Source organism: Hoplias malabaricus, chromosome 18 (assembly GCF_029633855.1).
Source record: "Hoplias malabaricus isolate fHopMal1 chromosome 18, fHopMal1.hap1, whole genome shotgun sequence".
Classification (NCBI taxonomy): Eukaryota; Metazoa; Chordata; class Actinopteri; order Characiformes; family Erythrinidae; genus Hoplias; species Hoplias malabaricus.
This window is the reverse complement of record NC_089817.1, coordinates 5,552,538-5,566,918: the sequence shown is the minus strand read 5'-3', so window position 1 is coordinate 5,566,918 and position 14,381 is coordinate 5,552,538. Positions and strand designations below refer to the sequence as shown.

The window sequence follows — 14,381 nt, the reverse complement described above, 5'->3', positions numbered from 1 at the left end:
TGTCTGCGTGGGTTTCCTCCGGGTGACTGTCTGTGAGGAGTGTGGTGTGTTCTCTCTGTGTCTGTGTGGGTTTCCTCCGGGTGACTGTCTGTGAGGAGTGTGGTGTGTTCTCCCTGTGTCTGCGTAGGTTTCCTCCGGGTGACTGTCTGTAAGGAGTTGGTGTGTTCTCCCTGTGTCCGCGTGGGTTTCCTCCGGGTGACTGTCTGTGAGGAGTGTGGTGTGTTCTCCCTGTGTCTGCGTGGGTTTCCTCCGGGTGACTGTCTGTGAGGAGTGTGGTGTGTTCTCCCTGTGTCTGCGTGGGCTTCCTCCGGGTGACTGTCTGTGAGGAGTGTGGTGTGTTCTCCCTGTGTCTGCGTGGGTTTCCTCCGGGTGACTGTCTGTGAGGAGTGTGGTGTGTTCTCCCTGTGTCTGTGTAGGTTTCCTCCGGGTGACTGTCTGTAAGGAGTTGGTGTGTTCTCCCTGTGTCTGCGTGGGTTTCCTCCGGGTGACTGTCTGTAAGGAGTTGGTGTGTTCTCCCTGTGTCTGCGTGGGTTTCCTCCGGGTGACTGTCTGTAAGGAGTTGGTGTGTTCTCCCTGTGTCTGCGTGGGTTTCCTCCGGGTGACTGTCTGTGAGGAGTGTGGTGTGTTCTCCCTGTGTCCGCGTGGGTTTCCTCCGGGTGACTGTCTGTGAGGAGTGTGGTGTGTTCTCCCTGTGTCCGCGTGGGTTTCCTCCGGGTGCTCCGGTTTCCTCCCACAGTCCAAAAACACATTTAGGAGCATTAACCCCTTCTTGTTCCTATTAATACTGTTTTGTTTGCACTTCCTCCTGAATGAGGCGTTTCACATCAAACTCCTTTACGTTTCATTATTGTCGCCCCTGTACTACAACACCTGATACAGCTAACCTGCTAATCATCCAACGTTTATCAGGTTAAGTCAGTTGATCAGTGGAAAAACACCTGAACCCTGCTTTTACAAATCTGCGTCTGTGGTTTAAATGCAAATATACTCAGAAATCTATTCTAAATCTTCTAGGGTCCAGTCTGTGTGATCCAAGTTAGCTTGCATTCGTTGCTAGCCTCGTTAGCAATTTGTGAAAAAAATGCATCAAATGATGTAGTAAACTCATAAATCAGCGCAATATTAGATTAAGAGTTCTGGTCTGGAGTCTTTATGTGGGGCCAGCTGTCACTTTGTGTGAAGACGATGAGACATACGGAGCTTGTAATTAATGCATTGCGCTGTGTTCTGAGCGCTCCGAGGGATGGGAGGTAGAGGCGCTTTGGGCCCCGTTTCTTCACGGTTTAGGGTACGGGCTCCCCCTCACTGAGTCACTCTAACCAAAGCCATGCTGCGTCTGTGTGTCTTGGTGGCCACATTTTTGTACCCCCCAAAATTGCTCTGCACAAGAGAAACCATATGTCGACTGTAAAAGCGGACCCATTTGAACTGTGCTGTAGACTGGCCATCACAAGAAACCATTTTAATACTCTCTCAGGGTCGACTTTAAAGAAAACACCACTACAGCGGTGAGTGTCTTTTCCTTTTGGACCCAGCTATCTGCCCCCCCTCCCCACCCCCACCACACCCCTCCCCAAAGTTAAGGGCCCCCCGAGCAAACACAGAAGTTGGTATGCGGGCTTGAAGTCATAAAAATATATAATGCAAGATCCTCTCTCAATACATTCCAGCCATTCTAACCAGAGCTGTGTTGAAATCCGTCTTCATCTCAGCTGCCAGAATGTAATTTGTTGATCTTGTTAGTTTTTTAAACTCAGGTTGGGGCACAGTGTGATTAACGTACACTAAGAGGAGGTAAATCCGGTGTGACTCTTTCCACAGGTCCTTGGAAGGTTAACGTGCAGTTCTAAATGTTATGACCTCCTCGCTGAGATTGTGGCAGTGTGAATTTACGGGTTTTTTCTGGCTCACAGGAGCTGACTCCATTAAGAAGTACTGGAGCCGGTACTACCAGGGCTCTCAGGGAGTGGTGTTTGTGCTGGACAGCGCCTCCTCGGACGAAGACCTGGAGGTGGCCCGAACGGAGCTTCATTCGGCCCTGCAACACCCTCAGCTCTGTACTCTGCCTTTTCTCATATTGGCCAATCATCAGGACAAACCAGCCGCCCGCTCTGTACAAGAGGTAACCAGTTGGCTCATGCATTCACTTTGTTTGAGGAGGCTGATGCTGGACAGTCACGTGTGGGTTAATACACATGAATACACATACACAAAAAATGATATTAAACACGTGTATGCACAATTGTACCTGTATGTTTTATCGGTATCAATGTAAATTGAAGTGTCACAGTCACACAGCTCCAGGGACCTGGAGGTTGTGGGTTCGATTCCCACTCCGGGTGACTGTCTGTGAGGAGTGTGGTGTGTTCTCTCTGTGTCTGCGTGGGTTTTCTCCGGGTGACTGTCTGTGAGGAGTGTGGTGTGTTCTCCCTGTGTCTGCGTGGGTTTCCTCCGGGTGACTGTCTGTGAGGAGTGTGGTGTGTTCTTCCTGAGTCTGTGTGGGTTTCTTCCGGGTGACTGTCTGTGAGGAGTTGGTGTGTTCTCCCTGTGTCTGCGTGGGTTTCTTCCGGGTGACTGTCTGTGAAGAGTTTGGTGTGTTCTCCCTGTGTCTGTGTGGGTTTCCTCCGGGTGACTGTCTGTGAGAAGTGTGGTGTGTTCTTCCTGAGTCTGTGTGGGTTTCTTCCGGGTGACTGTCTGTGAGAAGTGTGGTGTGTTCTTCCTGAGTCTGTGTGGGTTTCTTCCGGGTGACTGTCTGTGAGAAGTGTGGTGTGTTCTTCCTGAGTCTGTGTGGGTTTCCTCCGGGTGCTCCGGTTTCCTCCCACAGTCCAAAAACACACGTTGGTAGGTGGATTGATGACTTCAAAGTGTCCGTAGGTGTGAGTGTGTGAGTGAATGTGTGAGTGTGTTTGTGTTGCCCTGTGTAGGACTGGCGCCCCCTCCAGGGTGTATTCCCGCCTTGCGCCCAATGATTCCAGGTAGGCACTGGACCCACCGAGACCCTGAATTTGATAAGCGCTTACAGATAATGAATGAATGTAAATTGAATAATAATTATTATGGCTTAATGTAGCAATATTTTCAAATGCTTCACAGCAGCAGGTGGGCCAAAGCTCATGGCGGATAAAAGACCTTTAAGTAGCCGATTCCTCGTTTAACCTGCTTATCTATGGTCTGTAAACAGTAATCGCTTTGGCCACTGCTCAGTCTTACCCTTTGGTCGAGATGGCGGTGGCGGTTTGCCTCTGTCTCAGAGGAGTTAACTTGTTGTTTGCAAACACTGACAGACCTCAGACCTCAGGGGGATTCTGCCCCCAGTACACACACATCTCCAGCAATGAACCACGTTGCTTTTTCAGACTTTCTCATTACAAGAAAGACAATGAGGCATTGTAGTTGGGAACCCAGAAACATCACAGTTGGGGAAGGGGGTATTGCTGCACTTTTTTTTTTTTTTGAGAGTGTACTTGGGTTTTTTTCTTTTCCTTTTTTTCTCTTCCTCCCCCAAACTGCTGTGTTTGAGATACAGCTGTCTTAATGTGTCTCAGGTTTGAATGTTTCTGTGAAACGTTGGTAATGACACGAGAAATTGAGATTTTAAACTGCTCTTGGTTAGAGTGAGTAGTTTGGAATGCATGGTATGTTTCTCCTGTTACAATTTCTTTTTAATGATCCCCTTGTTGTTTTAATGTTTTGAGGCTTGGATTACTCAGGCCTGTGTGTGTGTGTGTGTGTGTGTGTGTGTGTAGTTTGGCTCATAGATGAGTTTAGCTGTAGAAAGCTGAAGTGTGTTGAACACAAACTCACATACACCAACTCACATCTGTTTTCTGTGGCGAAATCGGCCTGCGGGCTGCAGGGTATAAGCCAGTGCACTGAGCGCTAATTAACTGGCCGTGAATTGGTCCTGAGTGAGCAGTAAATATCAGACTTTGGAGAATAACACATCCCAAAGCACTGATGTATGTCAAAATGCGGCTTTCTCAGTTGGCCGCCCCCTTTGTCCAGCCCTACTGTAGATACCGTTGCCCCCACATTTTTTAAGTGAAGACAAGAACAGAATGTTACCAGCTTGATTTCCATTAAGCTGCAGTGTGTGGACGTCCAGAAATGTGTAACTGTCAGAGAACACCTCTAGGTTGTTTAATTTCCTGTCAAAACACACGTCGACTAAAGGCTGTCTGAAACCCCAAAACTAAATAAAATGTCAGAAAGACCAAGTATTTCTGTTGAATCTGCAGGGATATTTTTCCAGCTCCCAGATTTAATCCCAGAAGAAACCGTACATTTAATTCCAAATCTGTTCGGTGATGTTGAGGTCTGGGTGCTGGGGTGGTCAGTCCATTGACTGGGAGTTGTCTGAGAAAACCAGCAGTTGCATTGCATTGTTTTTCACAGTGGAAGGATGTACACAGACAAGCGTATGGTGTAGGAGACTGATTTTCCAGAGTCTGGTTTTTAAAGGCTAAGCACCACTTAATGGACCTCCATGAATATTTCACATTATTGTAGTTACTGACACATATAAGTATGAATTAAAATGAAAATAGCAGCTTAATTTGCTTTAAAACTGACAATTTTATTAAATTGACGGAAAAACCCGAGCTCTCTACGGAAATTCTCGAACGCAATCGTGACGTCACTGGTGGACAACAGCTGAACAACGCCGCGGTAAAACACCGTTGTGACTGACTGTTATGACAGTATCTAGCTAAATAACCAACATTATTCATGACAATAGCCTAGCAATAAGCTAAACTCAAATGTAGAGGTACCGTTATTCTTGTAAATGTGATCGAAGTCGAACTCGAATTCATCCGACACTATAAACCTCCGTAATGCAGCTACGTAGCCGAGTATAATCTGAGCCACCGAGTTTAGCGAGTCAAGCTAACGTTAACTAACACCAACTAAAACAGGCGAAGTGAGTGTCCTTACCCTGTTTACCTCCATGTTACAGAGGCTCTTGAACACCTTTCGTTGGTGTCCTTACATGCCCATATTGTTGGAAAAGCGCCAGTGAAATGAGCTACAGATAACGGAGTGAGCGGATGGTCCTTTCCAAAGTGCCCGTTTAAAGTGGACAAACTTACTCCATTTTCTGGATATTTTGGGATCTTTGGGCCATTTGTTCACAGATGTCCCACTGTACATTGAATGATTGCAGCCAAAACAACACACCTTTTCGTCATTTTGCATTAAATTAAGTGCAGCTTCTAGAGTTGTTGTCCACCATCTACGTCACAGACAAGACGCCTATTAGAGTTTCCCAACACTGTTGGGGTGGGGGGGCGGTCTTTTAAACCTTATTCCTTCAATTAGTAAGAAATAACATGTTTTCTGACTCTCAATAAACACAAGTTAGGAACTCAAACTCCACTGTATTTATTTGTTTGACACTTTCATAGAGCTGCTGCTTAGCCTTTAAAAGAACACTACATAGTATTTTTACCTTCTAAAGTTTTATCTCCAAAATATTGTGCTGCTTCACTGACCTGTAACTGAGAATAGAACCTCTATCATTGCTACTCAGGGCTCTGTGCTGCTGAAACTGAATTATGTAACTTTTGGAAGATGGTAGGAAACCACCCCCCAATCCCTCCCCCTCCGTCGCCCAAGAGCAAAAAAAAAAAAATTAAAACAAAACAGATTTTACCTAGCGTTGCTTTAATGTTTAGGAATATTAAAAAAAAAAAAATCTTTCCTTCTGCAACTGGTTTATATTAAATATATTTTGGAAAAGCCTGTTTAATAACCCATTTGACAGGAAATTGGAACTTTTAGAAAATTGTTGCGTGTTCACGTTTAAGCGTTCTTAAATTACTAAAACAGTTACAGTTTAACTAAACGGACCCGCTTTTGCAAGTCTGTCACTGTCTAGATAAATATCCTCTGCTTTGGAATGACTTCCTGCTGCTGAAACATTTCTGGCATGGTAAGGCAAGGAGTTTTAATCACATTGGCAAATGGCTGAACTAGGAGGTTCCTGTTAGGAATATGTTCCTGAATCCAGGCCTAGGTTCTAATTTTAGTTGATACAATGCAGTGCTAATAATTTGTCTTAATCTCTCCCCTTTGACACATCATTCCTTTAGCCTGTTCATATTAGTGTCTGGAAAGCTGAGCCCCTGCATGCTGATTGACAGCTCTCTAAGCCATTGGTTAGGATCTATTAGTGTGTGATCTCGCTGGGTGTAGTCTGCTTGGAACAAGCGCTAGAAAGTGATTTGCTTTGCTGAGCATGATCCTGAAACACAAGCTTCCCTTTGTTTCGTTTTCTCTGGTCTCGGCTTCTCTGTGGAGAGTGGAGACCCCCACCCTCCCTCCCTGAGTCTCTGAAATATTTCATATTTGAGAGTTACGCTCTGCGCAAATGGAGCGCTCTGACACATTCGCGCGGCTACATCAGAAACAGGTTCGGTTGTGGTCAGCGAGCCAGAGTGTTTCTTGATACGGAGAGGTGGGAGATTGTGATAGATCGCATGTCTGACCCAAGGTGGCCATCTGATACCGTGATCATTTCCAATATGGGTTTGGTCTGTTTTAGTGTGTTCCAAGCACAACACCGAGGCTGACCTGCAGAACAGCAGTTTTGTGTTTCTGGGCCTTTTTTCTCTCGAAGGCTCTGATTGTGAGAGTGACATATATGAGGTCACACAAGGACAGAAGTGGAAGAGTTGTCCCCGTTACCTCATCCTTTTCATCCGAGAGTCACTTGAACTGGAAAAGGTCCTGTATTTAAAGCTATTCAGTCATTCATTCATTCATTATCTGTAACCCTTATCCAATTCAGGGTTGCGGTGGGTCCAGAGCCTACCTGGAATCATTGAGCGCAAGGCAGGAACACACCCTGGAGGGGGCGCCAGTCCTTCACAGGGCAACACAGACACACACACATTCACACACACACACTCACACCTACAGACACTTTTGAGTCGCCAATCCACCTACCAGTGTGTGTTTTTTGGACTGTGGGAGGAAGGAAACGCACGCAGACACAGGGAGAACACACCACACTCCTCACAGACAGTCACCCGGAGGAAACCCACGCAGACACAGGGAGAACACACCACACTCCTCACAGACAGTCACCCGGAGGAAACCCACGCGGACACAGGGAGAACACACCACACTCCTCACAGACAGTCACCCGGAGCGGAAATCGAACCCACAACCTCTAGGCCCCTGGAGCTGTGTGACTGCGACACTACCTGCTGCTCCACCAAATAGCCAAATAGCCAAAGCTATTCATTATTCATTTATTTTTGCACATCATTTGAGATCACAGAACATCAGCCTATATTTCCATAAGCATCTGAGCACCGTTTATATTTAGTAGATGCTCATGTTACAGCACAGCCTGAGTTTGACTGAAGCGTTTCAGGAGTGTAATTGTACATTTAAACAATGGGATATTCATATCAATATGAGAGCATCACCCTTTATTTAATCAGTTTTGATTTAAAAAGCAAAAAGAAACACATCTGCAAGTTGCGCAAAGACGATGCAGGTGTTCTCAGAACAAACGTCTGGCGAAGGATGAATTAAATTCTTCATGATCCACTGGCCAACTTTACATTCTGTTGACATACAAGATTTAACATCAGCTATGCTTTAGTTTCCAATGCTGTCGTCTGAAACTAAATACGGTGGACTGTTCAGAACTGATCCTGAAGTGATTTTGGCCATTCCTGGTCGAGGCTTTAAACTCAGAATGACTCTCTGTTAATAGTGCATGGGCTTCCTGAAAACACAGATATCTGATGTCGTGCATAAACTCCTCCAGTTAAATAACGGCAGTTTGCAAGCGTTCCTCATCCCGGACCACTTCACTGAAAGCTGATTAGACAGGAACGGTGCACTTGGAGCCAGTGCTGAGATAGATATGTACGTATGAAGAATGTATGATATTAAGAATGTGTCATCAGGGAGCTATTCCATTGAAACCAATGTGTTACGGGTCTCTGCAACCACATGAAAAATAACCTATAATTGCTTCCCTCTTGAGTACAAACGTGTGCCAAGATCACCAGCCGCTCTGTTTAATGGCTGCTCAGAGGGACGACCCTCAATTTTCAAGTAGACCACCAAGAACAGCGGTTTGATCTCTTACAGAACATATTAATGTGCTTGACTGAACCAGTGAAGCTTTTTTTCTTTTGGTGATATTGCCTCATCGGTCATATCAGAAATAATATTTTAGTATGTGAGCTTTCAAATAAGAGAAGTGTTTTGCTAATAAACTAAAAGAAAATTAACCCATGTCACCCACCATAAATATACAAGCAATATATTATATATAGCTATAATTTAAAGTTACTTATCATAACTATAGGAACATAACCTATAGGTAGGTTATGGAGTAGTCACACAGGTAGGTGTCGCAGTCACACAGCTCCAGGGACCTGGAGGTTGTGGGTACGATTCCCGCTCCGGGTGACTGTCTGTGAGGAGTGTGGTGTGTTCTCCCTGTGTCCGCGTGGGTTTCCTCCGGGTGACTGTCTGTGAGGAGTGTGGTGTGTTCTCCCTGTGTCTGCGTGGGTTTCCTCCGGGTGACTGTCTGTGAGGAGTGTGGCGTGTTCTCCCTGTGTCTACATGGGTCTCCTCTGGGTGACTGTCTGTGAGGAGTGTGGTGTGTTCTCTCCGTGTCTGCTTGGGTTTCCTCCGGGTGACTGTCTGTGAGGAGTGTGGTGTGTTCTGGTTTCCTCCCACAGTCCAAAAACACACGTTGGTAGGTGGATTGGCGACTCAAGTGTCTGTAGGTGTGAGTGTGTGTTGCCCTGTGAAGGACTGGCGCCCCCTCCAGGGTGTATTCCCGCCTTGCGCCCAATGATTCCAGGTAGGCTCTGGACCCACCGTGATCCTGAATTGGATAAGGGTTACAGATAATGAACGGATGGATGGATGGAAACACAGTATTTTTAATTTTATTGCAGTATTTCTATTGGACCATTTCTGGTGATCAATTTTTGATGAAACGTTAGAGGAACTGACAGCTAAGGTTTTGCAAATTATATGAATTATATAAACAACCACAGTGGAATTGTATGTTTTTTAATTAATTTACTTTATCCAGCCTGTTTGCATCACAAGGAAAGCTAGCACAATAGTCAGCCATCAGGAAAAGTACTCATCAAGTGTATTAGATTACGTTACTGCATTAGGCTGAAGGAGTGTATCACAGGGAAGCTCAGAGCGGGGGACGCTGGTAGAGGCAGCCTCAGTTGAGGCAGTGTTAGCTGGACTCTCCTCCTTCGTCTTCTGCGCTGGTGGTCAGACAGCACTCTCCGGACCCAAACAACAGACTCGTTTGTTGTTCCCCCCGGGGGCTCGGAATTCGCTCAGCCGACATTGGCATGGTTTCCTGCTCTGGGTGCCAAGGCCAGTGACTGATCAGCAGGATACACACATACACACACATTCACTCTCTCTGCTGTCTGGGTGTCTGTCTGGCTCTCCAGCATTTCCTCTATCTCTCATGATAATTGTTGTGGAAAAAAAAAGATAAACAGGGTTTCTTACCTGCTTCATTTTGAATATTGTTGCTGTCCCATTAAAAAAAAAGTATCCAAAATAGCAACTTTACAGGAGAATCAAATAGAACCTTAGTAATTTCAATGGAAGTCAATGTAAATAAATGTATTCCAAGATTTTTCATTGGTTCATTTATCTTGAAGTTTTTACACCGTGTGAAGGACAGCTGCTGTGTAACAAAGATGTAGTAAACTACAAATAAATACACATTGGGATACATGTTTTTCTTTGGGCATTGACAATGACAAGTTTGAAGGTTTAATTTAATGGAGTATTAATTAGACAACTTTCTTAGCTGTTGGATAGTAACTGTAAATGCTGATCTTCCTCAACTTTTCATCAGCAAATTGAAAGATAAGCAAAACTTAAACTTGAATCAAAACACAATTCGTTGTTTTTTGTTTACTGTTTTATAACAAATGCATTTTTACTCAGCAGACATTCATTCATTCATTGTCTGTAACCCAGATTATCCAGTTCAGGGTCACGGTGGGTCCAGAGCCTACCTGGAATCATTGGGCGAAAGGCGGGAATACACCCTGGAGGGGGCGCCAGTCCTTCACAGGGTGACACACACTCACACATTTACTCACACCTACGGACACGTTTGAGTCGCCAATCCACCTACCAACATGTGTTTTTGGACTGTGGGAGGAAACCCACGCGGACACAGGGAGAACACACCACACTCCTCACAGACAGTCACCCGGAGGAAACCCACGCAGACACAGGGAGAACACACCACACTCCTCACAGACAGTCACCCGGAGGAAACCCACGCAGACACAGGGAGAACACACCACACACCTCAGACAGTCACCCGGAGGAAACCCACGCAGACACAAGGAGAACACACCACACTCCTCACAGACAGTCACCCGAAGCGGGAATCAAACCCACAACCTCCAGGCCCCTGGAGCTGTGTGACTGCAACACTCCCTGCTGCACCACAGTGCCACCCACTCCACAGGCAAATGGCTTTACATGTCACTTTCTCAGATGCCTAAGGTGTTGTAGAGTGCTGTATTCCCCTAAAGCTGAGTGCAAGATATTATCTATTTAAATTTCATTTTAAAGTTTCCTAGTAACATTTAAATTGTTCATTTCCAAACTTTATAGCGCCCGGATGCTTCAAGAAGTTTTGTTTTTATTACATTTTAAAGACATTTGCTATGGCAAAGCAGTGTATACTATCATGTTCTTTATTTAAAAAAAACGTAAAATAACTGTTCCAGCTTATTACCTGTTTAGTTTGGAAACTTAAAATGAAAGGCTTTTTAGATCGCTGCCATATGGTTTCGACCCTATCTACATTTGCCTCGCTGTTCACCCGTGATGATTAGTTTATCAGTGATTGTGTAAACAAATCCTTCTCTTTGCTTTGGCAAGGTACCGACTTGGCACAGAGTTTAATAACTTTCGTACGTGCGCATGTTGAAATCTCTTTCTCGTGCTAAAGGAAAAGATTCCGCATTTTGGACCATTGATGTCTGGGGTCCCCTGAGGGCCCCATAAGTTGGTCACTATAAGGGCCTTGCAACTGAAACTCTACACTGTGGAGTCTCAGATGCAGGGGTGATTTACCATCCCCGTCTGCGTTTTTTTTTTTTTTTTGCCTCACGGAAGTAGCCCCTCCGTTTGTGGTAATGGATCGGGAGGGCACGGTCATGCGTTTGAAAGAATCCTGGCTGCCTCCTACACACATACATTCACACACGCTCCTGACCCCTGCACCTCCCTCTCCTGAGGCCGATAGCCCTGGCTTGTGATTTAGAGTAATAATAAAATTACCACGTCTCTGGAAGCAGACAGGGCACCCGTAACATCTGGCTCTAATAGAGTTATGACTGATGGAGACGGATGCACACAGAGCCAACATGAGCATGAGAGGTCGCCAAGCAGGAGGCTCCATGAAAAACAAATGTACCTGGTTCCTCGGTTTTTATGTCTCGCTCTCTTCTCTGGACCTGGACGAATGCAGGTATAACGTGGCATCACTTCTTCTTTGAGATGTCAGAATACGAGGAGAGAGTGGGAACGGTGGCACAGAGTTCATCTCCACCCACCGCGTCCTCAGGGACCCTCTGGCTGGCTTTCATTCATACCATTCACAACATGCCTGGCCACGAAGGGCTTTATTCCTAATTAACCAATGTTATCCATTAAGCAGCACAATGGACTATTTCATCTTTATTTTCTCCAGTGGAGGATTTTAAATGCTAAGCTACAAAGGTAGAATCCGTAATGGTGTTTACATAATCGACCCGTTACCTGTGTTTCAGGCTCCCGATTCTCTGGGAGTGGGGTGTTGGGGGGTGGGGGTAGGGAAGATTGGGAGAAGAACCTAGAAAACTCCTCATTGCCATCAGGCGCCATCTATTGAAGAATGTTTTTTGGGAGGTGGAATTTCTCTCTCTCTCTCTCTCTCTCTCTCTCCCCCTCGTGAAAGCTGTGTTTGAGACGCACAGACAAAGGCCATCTTGTGCGACTGAAGGAAGGCGAACTGTGGCAGGACTGTCTGGCTGGGGTGGACACAGCATTCTGTCTGGACCGGAGAGAAAGCTAGCTGGCCCAGACACTATTGTGAGGCCACTGCGGGCAGCCTGACTCGGCCATTCTGCACGCAGTGAGAGAGGTCATCTCTCGGGCCACTTGGACCAACTCCGTCTGTGTTGTGGCTGGGCTTCCCAATGTCCGCACAGACCCCAGAAATCACCCACATGGCCACGGGGTGGGCATTCAGCCGTGGATAGTTGATAGCCAAAAAAACAGAAATGCTGTGAGGGCTAAGGCATGTTTCTGTAAAGCTGAAAACACTGTTGCCTGCAGTGTTAAGCACATAATATTAATAATATTAATAAGTGAATGTTGCTGAGACAAATACTTGAGAAATAAACTAATAATAATTAAGAATAGATTATTATCTGAATAAATGAAGTTCATAGAAACCCAGTGGTATGTCGTATGACACATTTCATACCCTTTAAAACATAATGTTATGTTAATGATTTGTTATTTACACTGCTTTTGAAAATGAAACCGTGTGTGACGCAGTCCTGGAAAGATTCTCTTGAGTTGTGTGGTTTTCAATCATGTGCTACCTTCACGGCCAGTTGGCTGTGTCTTGTTTGAATGCTTTGCTGCCATTGGTCACTTATTCATTGGCAGCTCAGTCTGCCGTCTGTACACAGCAGACTGTTTCAGGAAGAGGCTGGAGCCCAGATTTGGACAGACAGACCTTCAGGGTGGTACCTGAGGGCTCTTAAAAAAACGTCAGGTCTCTTGAAGCTTGGTCAAGTGTTCGTAAAATATGTTGTGTATTATTAAAATGGCCTCTGTACTAGTTGGTGACAAACAGCACCTTAAACATCTCATTTAGCTCCAAAATGCCGTTCAGTGGTTATAGGTTTATCTGGAGCATGACGTTCCCCGTGAGAACCTTTTTCATTGTCTTGTTTTTCCCAGGACAACATCACAGTGCGACAGGGGTGAAGAATTTGAGCCATGTGTTCTCTATAATAAATGATTTTACGTTTATCATGTCTTAATTCTATTGGGCATGTGCGTTATTTTAGGGCACACAGTCCTTAACAGTCAGGGTTCCCTTACCTTATTGTTACCGCTACCCTCTGGACGCTGTCTGCTTAACTGGACCTCATGACCTTCCTTGCAGACAGACTGCTGACATCTCAGGACAGCGTGTTTTCTGGACCAGCAGATCCTATTTGTGATGTTGCATCTACTGTAATCAAATCACCGCCCTCATGGGCTACTATTACTTTTGCCAATTAGGTATTTTTAACCAATCTGATTTGTGGTGCTGTGAGTCTGGACAGCAAGTCTGGCTTGGGCTGTGTTGTTTTTGTTTTTGTTGATGTCTACGTGTCTAAAAGCACTTCTGGATGTGTGTGTGTGTGTTTTATAGGGAGACTGGGAATCTGGGTTAGTGAGTAAGGATTACATTTCCTAGAAGTGCCAACAGTGAGAAAAAATTCGTACGATGTAGTGGGAGCCAGTTAGAATCATGCAAATCTGATAATACGTGTTAGCTTCCATTCATGTGTAGCTTCTAAAGTTGTGCTGACCAGTGTTTTACAGGCTTCAGTTACTCGTTTGTATCCCCCCCCCCCCACGATGTCACCCACGATGCACCTGAGTCTTGCACAGTAACACTTGCTTATGATTGGAAAGTTTTCCTTCCAGGTTTGGCGCTGCTAACAACCGAAATACAGAGACTTACGTGACATCAGAGAAAGGCACAGCCAATCACACTGGCCATGTGTGTTACGGGGAGGTAGGACTCCAGTAGAGAATGTGATTTAACCCTTTGTGCACCTCCAAGCTAATGAGACTGATCAGATCGTTACAGATCCGTTTTTTTTTTTTTTTTTTTTTTTTTTTTTTTGAAGGGGCGGGGTCAAATTACTGGTGAGGGCAATTCAGTAATCGCTGGATATTGGTGAGGGACATGTCCCATCCATCCAAGCTAATTCTACGCCCTTGGCAAAGTCTTTTTAGTAGGCAGCCACTTGTAAATGCTCTTTGATGGGAGCGTTTTGGGTTTTTATTGTCATTCATTCGTTAATTTAACACACTTTGATTCATACGTTTTCTGGAACCACTTCATCCTGCAGAGCACAGCGGGAGACTTTCTGTGTCAGGCACGGTCTCTCAGCGGGTAATGAAACACAATGAAGCAGAGCCAGTGCAGCGTGTGCAGGGGGAACTCCTGAACATTTCCAGCTCCGTTCTCGCATGCGCAGACTTTACTAGGGCGCTCCGGGTAACTTTCCTGACGAGTGTTGCAGGTGTTTGCATTCACACACACAGCTCCACCAGGTGAAGTCTGG

At 45.4% G+C, this 14,381-nt stretch overlaps 1 protein-coding gene across 1 annotated transcript in view; it reads left to right on the top strand.

The window, feature by feature from the left end:
• The window catches only part of arl15b (ADP-ribosylation factor-like 15b), a 56,013-nt gene that overhangs the window by 29,794 nt on the left and 11,838 nt on the right, over nucleotides 1-14,381 (top strand). Inside the window, exon 4 of the mRNA XM_066650951.1 lies at nucleotides 1,914-2,122. Coding sequence (XP_066507048.1) covers nucleotides 1,914-2,122 — 209 coding nt within the window. The remainder of the gene's footprint in view (nucleotides 1-1,913; nucleotides 2,123-14,381) is intronic.